The sequence below is a fragment of the Pristiophorus japonicus genome, chromosome 12 (genome assembly GCF_044704955.1).
Source record: "Pristiophorus japonicus isolate sPriJap1 chromosome 12, sPriJap1.hap1, whole genome shotgun sequence".
Lineage (NCBI taxonomy): Eukaryota > Metazoa > Chordata > Chondrichthyes > Pristiophoridae > Pristiophorus > Pristiophorus japonicus.
This window is the reverse complement of record NC_091988.1, coordinates 61,451,916-61,469,604: the sequence shown is the minus strand read 5'-3', so window position 1 is coordinate 61,469,604 and position 17,689 is coordinate 61,451,916. Positions and strand designations below refer to the sequence as shown.

At 41.9% G+C, this 17,689-nt stretch overlaps 1 protein-coding gene across 3 annotated transcripts in view; it reads right to left on the bottom strand.

Moving 5' to 3' along the window:
- Positions 1 to 8,918: 8,918 nt before the first annotated feature.
- twf2 (twinfilin-2) overlaps positions 8,919 to 17,689 on the bottom strand; it is a 139,229-nt gene continuing 130,458 nt past the window's right edge. For all 3 annotated transcript variants that reach the window (XM_070895557.1, XM_070895559.1, XM_070895558.1), the window contains 2 exons: positions 16,913 to 17,034; positions 8,919 to 13,851 (listed from right to left, as the gene is read on the bottom strand). In XM_070895557.1, coding sequence (XP_070751658.1) covers positions 13,678 to 13,851; positions 16,913 to 17,034 — 296 coding nt within the window. In that variant the 3' untranslated portion in view covers positions 8,919 to 13,677. The remainder of the gene's footprint in view (positions 13,852 to 16,912; positions 17,035 to 17,689) is intronic.

Here is a 17,689-nt window from a genome sequence, read left to right as displayed (position 1 = left end):
TTTAGCCGCAAGGGCCATATCTAACTCCCAATGAACTGGCATCAACAACTCTCTGCGGTAGGGAATTCCACAGGTTAACAATTTTCTGAGAGAAGAAGCTTCTCCTCATCTCAGTCCTAAATGGCATATCCCTTATCCTTAGACTGTGTCCCCTGGTTCTGGACTTCCCCAACATCGGGAACATTCTTCCTGCATCTAACCTGTCCAGTCCCGTCAGAATTTTATGTTTCTATGAGGTCCCCTCTCATCCTTCTAAATTCTAGTGTCACCAATGATGTCTCCGCAAGATCCTACAAATCCCCTTGGAGGACAAGCGCACCAACATCAGCGTCCTCATTCAGGCTAACATCCCCAGCATTGAAGCACTGACCACACTCGATCAGCTCCGCTGGGCAGGCCACAAAGTTCACATACCTGACACGAGACGCTCTAAGCAAGTGCTCTACTCGGAGCGCCTTCACGGCAAACAAGCCAAAGGTGGGCAGCGGAAACGCTGCAAGGACACCCTCAAAGCCTCCCTGATAAAGTGCAACATCCCCACTGACACCTGGGAGTCCCTGGCCCAAGACTGCCCTAAGTGGAGGAAGTGCATCCGAGAGGGCACTGAGCACCTTGAGTCTCAACGCCAAGAGCATGCAGAAATCAAGCGCAGGCAGCGGAAGGAGAACGTCGCAAACCAGTCCCACCCATCCCTTCCCTTAACGATTATCTGTCCCACCTGTGACAAAGTCTGTGGCTCTCATATTGGACTGTTCAGCCACCAAATAACTCACTTCAGAGTGGAAGCAAGTCTTCCTCTATTCCGAGGGACTGCCTATGATGATGATGACTGTGTACAGTTTTGGTCTCCTTATTTAAGAAGGGATATATTTGCCTTGGAGGTAGTTTAGAGAAGGTTCACTAGGTTGATTCCTGAGATGAAGGGGTTGACTTATGAAGAAAGGTTGAGCAGGTTGGGCCTATAGTCAATGGAGTTTAGAAGAATGAGAGGTGATCTATTGAAACATATAAGATACTGAGGAGGCTCGACAACGTTGTTGCAGAGAGGATGTTTCCACTCGTTGTGGAATCTAAAACTAGGGGGCATAGTTTAAGAATAAGGAGCCACCCATTTAGAACTGGGATGAGGAGGAATTTCTTCTCTGAGAGTCATAAATCTGTAGAATTCTCTGCCCCGGAAAGCTGTGGATGCTGGATCGTTGAATATATTTAAGGTGGAGATAGACAGATTTTTGAACGATAAGGGAGTGAAGGGTTATGGGCAGGGAAGTGGAGTTGAACCCAAGATCAGATCAGCCATGATCTTATTAAATGGCGGAGCAGGCTTGAGGGGCTAAATGGCCTACTCCTGCAGGGGCAGAGAATTCTACAGATTTATGACTCTCAGAGAAGAAATTCCTCCTCATCCCAGTTCTAAATGGGTGGCTCCTTATTCTTAAACTATGCCCCCTAGTTCTAGATTCCACAACGAGTGGAAACATCCTCTCTGCAACAACATTGTCGAGCCTCCTCAGTATCTTATATGTTTCAATAGATCACCTCTCATTCTTCTAGACACATAATGAGGAAAGATGCGAGGAGGCTTGAGTGGAGCATAAACTGATGGGGCCAAATGCTTTACCCAAGGTTCCATCACTCAAAAGTGTATTATGTGGCAATGGTAGAAGAGATTGAAAAAATAAAAAGATTTGCATTTATATAGCGCCTTTCATGATGTCTCAAAACACTTTATAGCCAATGAAGTACTTTTTGAAGTGTAGTCAATTTTGTTATGCAGGAAACGCGGCAGCCAATTTACACACAAGCTCCCACAAACAGCAAATTGATAATGAAAAGATATCCTTTTTAGTGATGTTAATTGAGGGATTAATATTGGCCAGGACACCAGGGATAACTCGCTTGCTCTTTGAAATAGTGCTCTGGGATCTTTTACGTCCACCTGAAAGTGCAGGCGGGGCCTTGGTTTAACTTCTCATCTGAAGGCTGGCACCTCTGACAGTACAGTCCCTCAGCACTGCACTGGAATATCAGCCTAGATATTGTGCTCATGTCCCTGGAGTGGGACTTGAACCCACAAACCTTCTGACCCAGTGCCAAGAGTGCTACCCTCTGAGCCATGGCTGACACGGTAACGGAGACTAGTTTTGATCTGGATGGGTCGGAGAGGAATTTTCCCAGATTTTTTTCACCCTAAATTGGTCTGGGGCTTTATCTGGTTTTTGCCTCTCCCAGGAGATCACATGGCTCTGGTTGGGGTGGAGTGCTCTTTGCCGATCCGTCATTGTTCATAGGTTTATATGTAATCTTCAGGGCTGCTGACCGAGGGCCATGCAGCTCTTTGTCGGCCGGCGTGGACACGGTAGGCCGAAATGGCCTCTTCTGCGCTGTAAATTTCTATGTTTCTGTATGAGCGCGGAAGGTAGAAGATTTTTTTCAGGGAAAGTCCAGGGTCGTACCCGCCTTGAGAATTTTGTCACTAGATCTTCTGGCATTTTGGATTGCACTGTAATTCAGCCTTACAAGTCTAAAATTATGTATCTTTGAATGTTTAGATATTTAAAATATGAAAGTAATGACAGTTGTTTGGTATTCAATACTACTTTACAGGGGTCCAGTTCCTTCCATTGGGAATTCAGAATGAGAAAAATCATGTTAACTTATGAACTGAAAGTTTTTAACAATATGAATCCGTGATAATCTCAACGGAGTCACGTGATTAAAATGGCTCATTATCACATCAAATCTTAGTGTTAAAGTAGTTTCAAGATGGAACAAGGTGAGTCATAGAATGACACAGCATAGGAGATCATTCGGTCCATTGTGTCCGTGCTGGTTCTTTGAAGGAGCAGTCCAATTTGTCCCACTCCCTTGCCCTTTCCCCATAGCCCTGCAAATTTTCTCCCTTTCAAGTATTTACCCAATTCCCTTTTGAATGCTGCTACTGAATCTGCTTCCACCACCCAATACCGTTGAAACAAAATCTTAGAACTAAGTTCTGCTAAAGGGTCACACCCAGACATTCACCTCTCTGTTCCTCTTTTAGATATTGACCAACCTGCTGTGCATTTCAATCACTGCATGCTTTTGAACACTTTAAAATGCATTGGGAATAATGCAAATGCTGAACACATTCATGACATTCTGCTATTTTAGCAGACCAATTAAAATAAGCAGCCGTAATCATGAGTTCCGACAACATTCAATCCTGATCTTCCATTTATCTGATTGGCTAACAAACCCCAATTCCAGTTAAAAATGCTAATGTGCAGGATGAAGTGCCGAGCTGACAAATGGCAAGTGTGTAACACACAACTGCGGAGTTAATTTCTACATTCAAGCAGTGCATGCTTTGAGCACCGCCACTGTTAATAAGTGACACAAAAGCTGGTGGATGTCTCTGAAACATTAGAGCCTATTTTCCATTCTCCCCCTCCCCCCAACACCTTGGAATTTATTTTCATTCCTTCCAGTACTGAATGAGCTGACATAAGAACATAAGAACTAGGAACAGGGGTAGGCCATACAGCCCCTTGAGCCTGCTCCATCATTCAATAAGATCATGGCTGATCTGATCATGGACTCAGCTCCACTTCCCTGCCCGCTCCCCATAACCCCTTATCACTTAAGAAACCGTCTATTTCTGTCTTAAATTTATTCAATGTCCCAGCTTCCACAGTTCTCTGAGGCAGCAAATTCCACAGATTTACAACCCTCAGAGAAGAAATTTCTCCTCATCTCTGTTTTAAATGGGTGGCCCCTTATTCTAAGATCATGACCTCTAGTTCTAGTCTCCCCCATCAGTGGAAACATCCTCTCCGCATCCACCCTGTCAAGCCCCCTCATAATCTTATACGTTTCGATAAGATCACCTCTCATTCTTCTGAATTCCAATGAGTAGAGGCCCAACCTACCCAACCTTTCCTCATAAGTCAACCCCCTCATCCTCGGAATCAACCTTGTGAACCTTCTCTAAACTGCCTCCAAAGCAAGTACATCCTTTCGTAAATATGGAAACCAAAACTGCACGCAGTATTCCAGGTGTAGCCTCACCAATACCTTATATAGCTGTAGGTGTAGCAAGACTTCTCTGCTATTATACTCCATCCCCTTTGCAATAAAGGCCAAGATACCACTGGCCTTCCTGATCACTTGCTGTACCTGCATACTATCCTTTTGTGTTTCATGCACAAGTATCCCCTCTGACTGACTCATGCTGGGGTAAAACTACACAGGAGCCTTATACCTTGCCTAAGTGACCATTCTTTAGGAGTGAGCTCAGATACTGTGAGCATAGGTAATCTCTGTGGTGGGGTAATCACAGTCAATTCTCATCCTTTCCTATGCACACACATCACAACAACTTGTATTTATATAGCACCTTTAATGTAGTAAAATGTCCCAAAGCGCTTCACAGGAGTATTTTAAGCCAAAACATTTTACATCAAGCTACATAAGGAGAAATTAGGGCCGATGACCAAAAGCTTGGTCAAAGAGGTAGGTTTTAAAGATCGTATTAAAGGAAGAGAGGCGGAGATGTTTAGGCAGGGAATTCCAGAGCTTAGGGCCTAGGCAACAGAAGGCACGTCCACCAATGGTTGAGGGATTACAATCAGGGATGCTCAAGAGGGCAAAATTTAAGGAGTGCAGATATCTCGGACGGTTGTGGGGCTGGCGGAGATTGCAGAGATTGGGAGGGGTGAGGCCATGGAGGGATTTGAAAACAACGATGAGAATTTTGAAATCGAGGCTTTGCTTAACTGGGAGTCAATGTAGGTCAACAAGCACATGGGGTGATGGGTGATTGGTGCGAGTTAGGACATGGGCAGCCGAGTTTTGGATGACTTCAAGTTTACATAGGGTAGAACGTGGGTGGCCAACCAGGAGTGCGTTGGAATAGTCAAGTCTAGAGGTAACAAAGGCATGGATGTGGACTTCCGCAGTGGATGAGCTGAGGTAAAGGCGGAGTCGGGTGATGTTACGGAGGTGGAAGTAAGCGGTCTTAGTTAAGCCGTGGATGTGTGGTCGAAAGCTTATTTCAGGGTCAAATATAACACCAAAGTTGCAAATAATATGGTTCAGCCTCAGACAGATGTTAGGGAGAGAGATTGAATCAGTGGCTAGAGAACAATGGCTTCAGTCTTCCCAATATTTAATTGCAGGAATCATCAGCAGGAATCATTGGATGATGATGAAGAGCAGAAACCTTGCCTTATTTTCACCTTTCTGCTCCAGGGATGTTGAGGCCAACCATAACTGATAGGGGTAGATGAAGTGGGGGTGGGAGGAGATTGGCACAGTGCATAAGCATAGACCAGTTGGGTCGAATAGCCTCTTTGTGCTGTAAATTCTATGTATCATCCTGAAATTTAGCTAATTTAGCACAGAATAAAACCTTGCACCTTCCTGTTTTCTATGGCTCAGTACAACACTGGATAGCATAGATACTTTAGGAAGAATGTGAAAGCTTTGGAGAGGGTACAGAAGAGATTTACTAGAATTATTCCAGGGATGTGGGACTGTAGTTATGTGGATAGACTGGAGAAGCTGGGTTTCTTCTCCTTACAGCAGAGAAGGCTAAGATTTGATAGAGGTGTTTGAAATCATGAAGGATTTAGACAGAGTAAATAAAGAGAAAGTTTCCAATGGCAGAAAAGTCAGTAATGAGAGGACACAGATTGCAAAAGAACCAGAGATAACATGAGGAAAACCTTTTGTGCAAGGAGTGGTTAGGATTTGAAAAGCACTGCCTGATAGGGTGGTGGATACAGATTCAATAGTAGCCTTCAAAGTGGAATTGGATAAATACTTAAAGGAGAAAAAATTGCCAGGATATAGGGGAAGTGCAGGGCAGTGGGACTAACTGGATTGCTCTTTGAAAGATCCGCCGCAAACTCGATGAGCCGAATGGCCTCCTTCGGTGCTGTACTATTCTATACACTAACAGCCATCAGAGAAGCTTTCTGAAAATGTATTTTTCAGCTATTTTCTTTTGCCTGTATCAATACCGCACCATTAGATGACTTATGCTATAGTTTGTGTTTTTTTGCTCTGTGGTGCAAAATAAAACACGAGAACAATCTCTCCATCATTCTTTGATCCTGTGGCATTGTAGATTGCAACACCATGTGCTGTCTTTCCAGTTCTTTGTTTTGGCAAATGTTTTCTTGTCAGATTGGCGATAGAGGTCAATAATCAAGGTAACTGCCTCCATCGACTCAAGACTTCTTTTATGCTACACATGTTTTCATTGATCATTAAATTTAATTTTATTAAATTTCTAAGATATTAGAGTCAAGCATGTAAATACTAAAGCACAACATTTTCCACTGTGCTGAGTGTCCCGGATTGCAAATAAAAAGGAAAATAAAGACCTGCAAATGGCAAAATGCAGATGTACAGGAAACTTGTTCATCGTTAGCAATAAAAATATTTACAATTTCATGGGGAGTGGCCCAGGAGTAGCAATAGTGCAGACTGTGGAGCAGACTGCCTGCCCTCTTAACCAGGGAATAGTCTGGGAAAACTGGGAGACTGAATGAGGAGGTGGAGAAATAACATATCAATGGGACAAAACAAAATGTTTTACATTCTTGAAGCCCAAATTGCAACCTAATTGCCACAAAAGTTAATTTTACTTGAAAGACTTACATTTATCCAACGGCTTTCACAACCTCTGGATGTCCCAAAGCACTTTACAGCCAATGAAATACCTTTGAAGTGTAGTCATTGTTATAATGTAGGAAACGTGGTAGCTAAGTTGTGCACAGCAAGCTCCCACAAACAGCAATGTGATAATGACCAGGTCATGTGTTTTTGGTTGAGATATAAATATTGGCCCAGGAGGATAACTCTCCTACTCTTCTTCGAAATGCTGCAGTGGAATCTTTTACATCCACCAGAGAGCCGACGCGGCCTCGGTTTAACGTCTCACCCGAAAGACAGTACCTCCGACAATGCAGCGCTCCGTCAGTACCGCACTGGAGTGTCAGCCAAAATTATGGGCTCAGGTCTCTGGAGTGTGACTTGAACCTACAACCATCTGACTCAGGCGAAAGTGCTATCACTGAACCGTGGCTGACACGATGAAATCTTAAGCATGCCGTTATGTAAAGTAATAAAGAAATTCTCAATATTAACTGTTTGATTTTTGTAACTGTCAAGTATTATGAACTTTCACTTTCCCCCTAATTTCTGACCATTCTATTATGTGCATAACAGTGAGTGCTGAATGCCTCAATGAGGCTAACGGTATTGAAATGTCAACATGGGGGAGAAAGGGCAGGGTAGTGACAGCCAGGGTTTAAAGTGCTCTTAGCAGATCTGGGAACTCACAAATTAATAACTGTTTATTTGAGCTTTGCATCTCTTTGGATGCTTTGCTAATGTGGGACCTTCTGTTTGGTTGACTTGTCTCCAGCATATTTTGGGATTTGGAAAGATTTCCCGCTGAGAAACCTAATTAAACTACTTAGAGGGCCTTTTAATACAAGTATCTCAGAGGCCCCTGTTTCTCACTTTCTCCCTGCCCCAATTTAATATAATTTCCCACACCTCACCTTTATACACTGCCATCTTGCGATACTTAGTTGGAAGACTGGTCCCATTTCTCGTGACCCAATTTAACAGCAGCTGAGTGGATGCCTCTTTAAGTATGTAACTAACAGATGATAGTTGTCACTATCACACTTCATGAACCCTGTTCATCATATCATCATAGGCAGTCCCTCAAAATCGAAGAAGACTCGCTTCCATTCTAAAAGTGAGTTCTTAGGTAACTGTACAATCCAATATGAGAATTACAGTCTCTGTCACAGGTGGGACACAGTCATTGAAGGAAAGGATGGGTGGGGAGTCTGGTTTGCTGCACGCTCCTTCCGCTGTCTGCGCTTGGTTTCTGCATGCTCTCGGCGCTGAGATTCAGGCCCTGAATGCTCTTCCTCCACTTAGGGCGGTCTTGGGCCACAGATTCCGAGGTGCCGGTGGGGGGGATGTTGCACTTTATCAAGGAGGCTTTGATGGTGTTCTTGAAACGTTTCCTCTGCCCACCTGGGGCTCACTTGCTATTGAACCCTGTTCAATGATGGTGGTGTTTCACTATTTTGCGAATCCCAAGTTAAACATGGTACTGAACAATATAGAATTTTACAAAGCAATAGATTTTAGTTAAACACACTCTCCTGATAAGGGTACTAAAATCACAACAGGTTATAAGGGGCAAACAAATATTTAAGTCAAAATGAACAAACACAACAGCATATTGCTAAAGCTTACGTACAATTTACTGCCACTGTTCAATATGGCTATAATGACAATTGGAATGTTAATCAATTGAATCTCTAACGTTTTGATAAAATGACTAGAGCTACCGTTTGATTGGAATAGAGGTGACTGTGTTAACACAGTAACAGTAACACAGAGAGAGATAGCAAAGGCCTCAGCTTCAATTCCTAATCTGTTTTGAGTTAGCTGGCAACACTTGGGGTGCTACAATTAGTCATTAGCATCCTTAGACTAGGATCGGGTAAATCATCTTTGTTCCCTCCCCTTATTGCTTAGTGACCCCTAGTGGAAGCACGTTAAGTGTGGGCATCAGTTGAGGACTAGATCGGGCTCACCTGCGGCAACCAGAGAGTTGAATGACATGCCAACACTCAACTGTCTAGACTCACATATTAAGAATGGCAACTTGAGCAAGGTTCTGGAGGTTAATTAGCATCTAAGGAACGCTACGTTAGCAAGGAATAAATGTCTTTATCAGAAAGGAAGAAAATAAGATGTCGTCCCTAGAATTTTTCAGTGATGGTGCCAGTGTTCGGAGAAAGGCCAATGCCAGCTGTAAATTACTCAACTATAATCAACTGTTGGAAATAACCCACAAGTACTGATTTGCTTTGATTAAAGACAGCAGAGGAATTAAAAACTTGTAGAAACATTTATTATACAAGGTATGAATTTGTGCAATTCTTGTCAATCAATCAACGATGGGGAGAAAATATGACCTCATGGTTCTTATAGCAAGGCCAGAGGTAACTTTTCCTTGAAAGTTGACTGGTGTAACTGGACTACAGATATTATTCAAGCCAGAGTAACATCACAAAACAACCCAATTCACTGACACTTTGAGCATGTTTTATCATTGTGAAGAAATTACTTATAACAGCAACTCAAACACGTTGTACAAGAGGCCACAAACAGAAAGCTGTATTAGTGTTATCAAATATTACTGTCTGCCTGCTGCTTTCAGATGGATGTGAATTTCCCTCCAGATTAAGAAAGCAGAAACAAATAAAAAAGCAAATGAAGTTACTGTAAACGGCAGCAAGCTACCATACACAAGAGCTGTTTACACTTTGAAGTGTCTGAAAGATGTTAAACAGGTCCTGTTTGAAAGGACAAGTGAGAAGCAGCCCAGTCGGGGTCCTTACAAAGAGATCTGGAGGTTTAATTGCAATGTAATGACTGAAAGACTTTGTGGATTTCTCTGGGCAGTGTGTTTTGTGTATAAGTATGTATATATATATATATATATATATTATATATATATAAAAAAACATGTATAGAATCATAGACTAGCACAGCACAGGAGGAGGCCATTCAGCTCATTTAGTCTGTGCTGGCTCCTTCAAAGAATATATTAAACAAGCTTCCTGGTGAGTTGACCATAGAGTGGCATTGAAAAATATCCCGGATTATGAAATAAGCTGTTTAATCGAGAACAGCATAAATTTGAGAGAAATTGTAAAAAATAAAATTCAACCAAATGTCTCTTCAAAGAAAAAAAGGCTAACTGAAAATGAAGCCTATTAGGCCATACTGAGGAATCAGTTAATTTGCACTTATCTTTCCTAAAATATTGATATCAACAATGATCTCCTATTGATGGAAAGCATGATATATACACATATTCAAATTCTCTGGCCTTTCTATCATTTACATTGGGCAATGTGATTGGGTAATGTTGCGTTCTGTACTGCCAATTAAATCAATGGACCACAAATCATTGTCAAACCAAATTTGCCAGAAGAATACAAAAGAACTTTGAACATCTTAGGTTAGAATTTTCGCAGAGTTCTCTCAATCCCGACATAATGTGCCAGAAATGGCATGTTTTATACCATTTCTCCAGGGTTTCTGTCAATCTTCCACTGACGTTATGGTCGGAGATTGAGAAAACTCCTGTGGAAATTCCAGATGCTTATTTTTAATAACAAAGTTTTAGGCTTTTTTCATTTTCAAGTTTTTTTCCCCTGCTGGAATCTGCTGCTTTGTTTGCTGCCACTAATATGATGGCTAAGTTTTGCCAAGTAGCTTTGCTTCACGTGACAGGAGTCTCTTAAGATGAGTTTGGCGTTGACTCACCCGCTGATGAGAAGGGATTGCCTAAGTGAAAGAAATAATATGGTTTTGTTTGAGAGATTTTATATCCTGGATATATTGTAGTACAATAGCAAGAGAATTGGTATAACTAGAAAAGTGTACCAATGGAATCTTTAAGTGCAAAGAGAAATTAATTAAACACACCTAGGGAATGAACGAACGATGGTCAGTTGAGATGTCAAGTCAATTCAGACAGGTAGCATTGTAAACGTGATATAGAGGTCACCAAATGTAGTAAATAAAGAAACAATTCAATGGCTGCTGATTGATCTGGGCTAAATGCAGAATCTTTCTGCACCAGTCCTCCCTCATTCAGAAGAGATTTGTATCAATAGATTTTTACACATCCTAATACTGCCCACATTACAGCAATTAAGTCATTGAATTATTTAGTGTAATTGTCCCCTAGAATTTAAACACAGAAATCAAGTTGATATATTATATATAAACAGATTTGAGATGTATAATTCTTGAATAGGTTTTACCATTAGTAAGTATGATAATAAATGGGCTCCATTATATTCATGATCAAATGTAGCTCAGGTTCTGTATCCTCTCATTGTAAACTTGCACACTAAGCCATCCTAATTGTGTTGGGATTTTCATGACCTCCCCATTCTCTTGAGGCCCTTTGCATTCTCCCTGGGATGAGAGGATGGGCAAGCAACTTGCTTCCCGGTGGCTCTTTATCACCCCGCTTGGGAATACCAAAGAGCAGCCTGAAGGCTGACTTCATCCCATCTTGAAGTTGTCACAGCAGTCCACAATGGGTGGGACTCACTGCACGGGGAACTGTGTGGAGGAAACACATGTATTTCCACTCTGAAAAACAGTGCATTGTAATGGCGACCAAAATGAATTACAGCCTTTGCAACCCTCAGTCTCTAGGAAAGGACGCAGCTTTGTGGCATATTCATGGTCCCGTTGTTGCCAATAAGAATAACGTTTGGATGTGCTGCAAGCTGAATTACACATTTCTCAGGCATATGGCAATAAAAACGATTAAGTCGAGTAAAACCACCGGTTTGGGGCAAGGGCTTATTTGAATCCAGTTTATCAGTGCGCAGTGAATAAAGTAAGGGAGCACCAATTCTGTGGCTAGAGCTATAAACGGCACCAAATGATGAAGCAGCATTGAACAGTAACAATAATACACACAATGATTTCCTACAATTCTAATGTGATGCTCTTTAATCATATTAAAAATGTTTGAAACTGACTGGAGATGTTCACATTAACTTTTAAGTGAGCTGAGCTGTGCAGTGCTGAAAATAATCTTTCCTTGGCCCTTATATCTCACAAATAGCCTGTGCTGTAAAGGAAGAGCTTACGTTTACAGAGCACCTTTCACATCCCCAGGCTGTCCCAAAGTGTTTCACCAGTTAATCTGTTTTGGTGGCGTTTTGTTAGCCAGGGAAAACTCTTTGAATCGTGCCATCCAATGAAAGAGATACTTTCCATTGGGCCATGGGCTTGTTTCTCAATAATGAAGAGGGTATTGCAAGGGTGGGAATTGATTACTGGCTGGAGTACTTTGTCACTTCTCCAGTTTTATTCTAAATATAATTATTTAAAAATAAACCTCCACTGTTCTGCGTTTCCAATGGGAGCAGAGGTGACAAAATGAGGCAGGACCTCACAGAAGATCTAATTTATTCAATTGTTGAATCCCCAAAGAATTATGTTAATACAATTCCATTCTGCAAAGGGGTTGGTGATCACTGTGAGATTCTTATCAATGATGTGACTGACGATATACCAGTGGACAATTAAATAGCGAGAAACACTATGACTTGCTCTGTTTGCACATATCTAAGTAGATATTCTGCCTAGAGCAACTAATGGACGTTACAAATTAAAAAGCTGATGTGATTTACACAAATTAAAATTCATTTATTATCTGTTAGAAATGATCAAAACTCTGCATTTTAAAAAAAAATGCCAGTGAAAGGTGCAGAGTAAAGCCTCGCTGATGTACACCTTTTCATTAATGGTTACCTAAATTCACCTCTGGATCTACTTGAATCAATTAGTTCTAGTGCTATGATTCTAGTCCCACAGACACTACAGCTGTAAATTCAGATATATTCCTTACTTACAGCTTCACCAAAGCAAAGTGCATTGTGTGAATTAACTTGCAGTACTACAACACGAGCTTCGAGTAAAAACTTCCACTCCTCCAACAAAAAAACATATAAATTCAGAATCAGGAAACAGGTTGGAATCAGATTCAGGTGAATATTGTGATCCAAATTCCTGCTCCCCTTGTGTACAGAACTCTATTTATATACAATAGGTAAATATGAATGACAAGCCAAACTGGCCGACATTGGGCACCTGTCCCTTTGGAAATAAACCAGGAAGTCATTTTCCACGGTAAACAAAACTTCACGTGTTCAGCAGAGGGTGAAGAGTGATAACGGAGCTGGGAGCAACTCCACAGGCAGGTATCTTTTGTTTTCCGGTCATAGCATGCATGCCCATTTTCCATGGTGACGGGTTATGGCTGTGTATTCCAACTCCCTCACAATCTGCTAGAAGAGTATGAGCTTAATTCCCTGTGGTGAGCATGCACCAGCATCTCTGGGGGGGGGGGGGGGGGGGGGTGTTTGGAGAGTAAAGTTTCGGTCAAGGGTTAAGTATCTGAGCCGTTGACAGTACCATGGCAGCATGCAATTGGGTCCCTAGTGGTCCATTGCTAGCTTGCACACCAGCCTTTTAAAATTGGACTATGAATTCTCAGGACCCATATTTTTAAAGTTCTCACATCTGATCACCGTCTCTGATAACAGATAATGCAATTTTAAAGATAGCACTTCTGAATGTGGATAGCATGTAGTGTTTGTAAGAAAATGGTTGCATTTCCCCCTGGCAGCGTCTGCTGCTTTCCTTGGGTTAGACAATAACTAGTGCATTCGGTAGTGGATTCAGTGGGGATAATACCATTCCCAACTGAACCTGACCCAAGTGCAAATGGGATATGAGATGGGTTTGTGTTGTTGGCATGTAAGCCAGGCCATAAATTCACAGCTGCCACGAAACGATGCCAATTATTGTGTGTTTCGTAGGATGATGACATGACAGTCCTTGTACAAATCATAAACTCTCCCTAAAATTCTGTAACAAGCTGTCGGCTAACAATTAAAGTTAAAACTCAAAAAGGTGCTTATTGTATTTTGGGAGAAAAAGGCAAAAAAAAATTGAGGTTCAATTGATGTAAATTGATATTCTAATGTAAGTTTTAAATTTAGTGTTAAAGAGTAGAAAGTTCAAAGTCCCTTAATCCCGACTGTCTTTGTTTTAAACGTCCTCTCCATTTTCTGCTTCGCCAGCTCCTTTGATAATCCGCTTCATCCCACGCTTTCCCGCGGGTCCCTTGGGCTTTGCAAAAGCTTGTTTGTAAGCATGCTGTTTAGGGTGGACTTCTTCATAAAGAAAGCCTGCCGTTAGCTCTTCACCATTATCTATCTCGATCTGAAAAAGGAGAAATTCAAATAGGTGTCTTGGTCACTGATTTCCAAACCAGTTGAATTGTGAATCTCGGGCAAAGTGTTTACAATGCTCCACATAAAATTTTAAAAGTCTATACGCTGAATACTCAAGAGTGCTTTCAAAGTAATAAACTAACCTTGCGGTTCCAATGATAGTTAAAATCCATGAATGCTCCCCCAATTGCTAAGTAAATGCATTGTGTGGAGCGGTACTGGGTTCTATAGACCAGGAAGGTCCCAGGTTTAATCGTGGGTCTGTATAGCCCAGTACCACACCACACAATGCAGTTATTTGATCTTTGATTGATCTGAGCTGGGTGAGTGATGGAAGGTCTATAACTGGCTTTAATACCATCAAAGTGGGGTGGGGGGTGAGTGGGAAATCAGCTCTTGATTACTATCAAGTGAACCCTGCTGAGAAGTGTGTGTATATGGAATTGGGCTTTGTTGTGACTCCCTCTACTCTCTGTGTAGATTCACATCTGAAGAATGGCCACTTGGGTGAGGTCTTTTTCTAGTTTCTCTCCCCTCCCCCCAGCCCCCTCCAAGTTCATTCATCCCCAAGACCAATCTCCTGCTCCTTCAATCCCATTCCCCCTAAACTCCAGATCACCCAACTTCCTGTCCTGGCCCCATGCTAGCCGACACTGTAAATGATTCCTTCTCTTCAGCCACTGTCCCCCTCCCTTTTAAAATTGCCATCATCACCCCTCTCCTCATAAAACTCATCGTCTACCTCTCTGTCCTCGCCAACTGCTGTTCCATTGTGGTTGCCTCTCGGATCCATGTTCATCTCTTCTGCAACTCCCTGTTTGAAACCCTCTACTCAGGCTTCCGCCCCTCCCACAGCACTAAAATAATTCTAAACACAGTCACTAACGGCATTCTCTGTGGTTGTGGCGCATTATTCCTCCTCAACCCAGCTGCAGCTTTCAACATGGTCTATCACACTATCCCTCTCCAACATCTTTTCCTCCGTGGTCCAGCTTAGTGGGATTGCTTTCGTTTGGTTCCACTTTTAGCTATTTGATCGTAACTAGACCATCTCTAGCAAGCTTGCTCTTCCTACCCTGCAGTGTTACCTCTGGAGACTCAAGGTTTCAGCCTTGGCCCACTCCTCTTCCTCATCTACATCATGCTCCTTGGTGACATCATAGTCAGCTTCCACATGCACATTGGTAACATCCAGCTGTACCTCTCCACCACCTCCTCAATCCCTTCATTGCCTCTGTGCTATCAGACTGCTCATCATACTTTCAACCTTGAATGAGCTTTAATTTCCTCCAGCTAAATATTGGGATGACCGAAGCTCCTGCCACAAACTCTGTACCCTTACCAACAACTCCATCCCCCTCCTTGATAGCCTTCAACTCCATATCCTTTCCATCATAAAGACCACCTAATTCCAGCTCCGTAACATCACCCTCTCGACCTTTGCCGAAGCCCATCTACCAGTGAACTCTGAAGCCTTTGTCACCTTCAGACTCAGTTGCGCCAATGGTTTCCTGGCAAGCCCATCATCCATCCTCCTTAGATTTCAGCTCATCCAGAACCCTGCTGCCCTATCCTATTCCACAGCAAATAATTCTCGCCGAACACTCCTGCCCTTGCTGACCTAGAGTGGCTCCCAGTCACTTAACGCCTCAAATTTAAAATTATCCTAGTGTTTAAATCCTTCTGTGGCTTTGCCTTTCTGCATCGCTGTAACTGCTTCTATCCTCAATATCCTCTCTGATCCTCGGACTATACATCCCTCGCTCTTCACCCCATCATTCGTGAGCCATCATTCAGTGGCCAAGACCCCATGTTCTGGAATCCCCTGCTTAAACCCCTCTGCCTTCCTTTTTTCTTTGAAGACCATTCTTAAAACCCATCTGCTTTGCCAAGCTTTTGCTCACCGTTCTAATCAATCCTTCTTTGGCAAAGCATTTGTTTTTCCCTTGTGCCTCTGTGAAGCACTTGGACATTTTTCTACGATAAAGACGTTTTATAAATATAGATTGTTGTTGAAGAGGCAGTGAACGGTTGCTCATAGCTGTGGAGCCACACCTCAGCGAGACTCATTATCTTCACAACAAGATGGGATAAAATTGATAACAAAACTCACTTCCTTTTGCAGTTTATAACATCATTTGATCTTACCAATTAGATCAACTCCTTGCAATCACTCCTAGGAATGAAATTTTCTCTACAAGGCATGCTTGGAATATTTTCCTGGAAAAGGCACTAATATAATTATCACCAGGGTTCAAATAGTAACACTGTAAGGTAATTCAGGCAGAGGACTATCAACTTTCCCAGCCGTTATTTCCTCCACTGATCCTTTATAAAATTTAATAACCATAAATGCTTGCAAGTGTATTATAGCACTCCAGTCCAGATCAGATAACTGTCATGGAAGCTAAATAATCCTGATGACTCAGAATAAAAGCACCAAATGAGCTTCACTTGTATGTGTTATAATGAGTAACAGCCAAGCACAAGGATGCAATTAATCTCAGGATTCAGTTCATCGCTAAATGCTAGTGTTAGTAGCTTTGCTACTTTATTTGCTGATTTATGAGCTGCACCTGTCAATAGATTATTGTTTTATAATGCACTATGGTAATCTTACATAAAATGTAACATGAAGGTACTGATTTTTCCATTGACCAATTTTTTGAGGCACCAGCCTGCGAACACTTCCGTAGACACCTTCAATACCAATGTATAGGGTAAAAACAGTGCCAGTGAAAGTCATATCCAAATGGTCTAAAGACCCATTATATAAAGCAATATATGTCCCCATCAGTTCTGTGATAACAGTCTGTTGGTAATTTGTGTGTCATGATAACTGTTCGGTTTAAAAATAACATAGTAGAATAATCCTCTGAAAGAGACACCATTCTAATTGTAATCTGAAAATCATCTCTGGTTGTCTGTAACTGATCTCAACCAGGGTAGCAGTGGCAGTTACTGTCGGCCTCAGCTCACTTCAGCCAGGCTTCCACAATTCATCGAGTCTTCCTGGAAAGATTGTTTGCAGAACACGCATAGGTGACTACCTTTTTGACGACTTTCAGTTGCAGTTGTTGTTCTGCCACATCCAGTAGAGGGCCCTTACAGCTGGAGTATAGCATGCGATCTTTAATACTACATTTGTACCCTGGCATGGAATAGATAAACACTGTGGAAAGAAAAGTAATAAATTTACCACATTTAGAAAGAACAGCTGAGTTACAGATGTGAATGAGCCTGGAGCTGTGTTTCATTCCCACCCACCTGTAATTCACCCACTGAACAGCTGTTATTTTGTACAACTTTATACAACCCTTTATTTACACGTGTGAGAAATGTCTGCCAGTGTGACAGTTGAAGCTTTTTGTAACAATGGGCGTGCAGCAGTAAAATGGATACCGGAGGTGGAAAATTAAAGAAAGCTACATGCTCCTATGGAAAACCACAGCATTCAGATGCACAATTACAGCGATTGGCAGTAAGTAATAGATTGAAATTTCATTGACTGTTTCAACTAATTTCATGTGACTGAAGAGTGGATTTGCAGTAATTTATGGGCATCATTTTGAACCCTCTGATTAAAATAATGCATGACTATTCACTTTTTTATACATGCATACAAACACACACAAACACACACAAACACACACAAACACACACAAACACACACAAACACACACAAACACACACAAACACACGTCCACAGATCCCTGAAAGTAGCAGGCCAGGTAGATAAGGTGATTAAGAAGGCATACGGAATACTTGCATTCTATACCTCGGCTAATAAAGGTACGAGCAGGGAGGCTATGCTCGAACTGTATAAA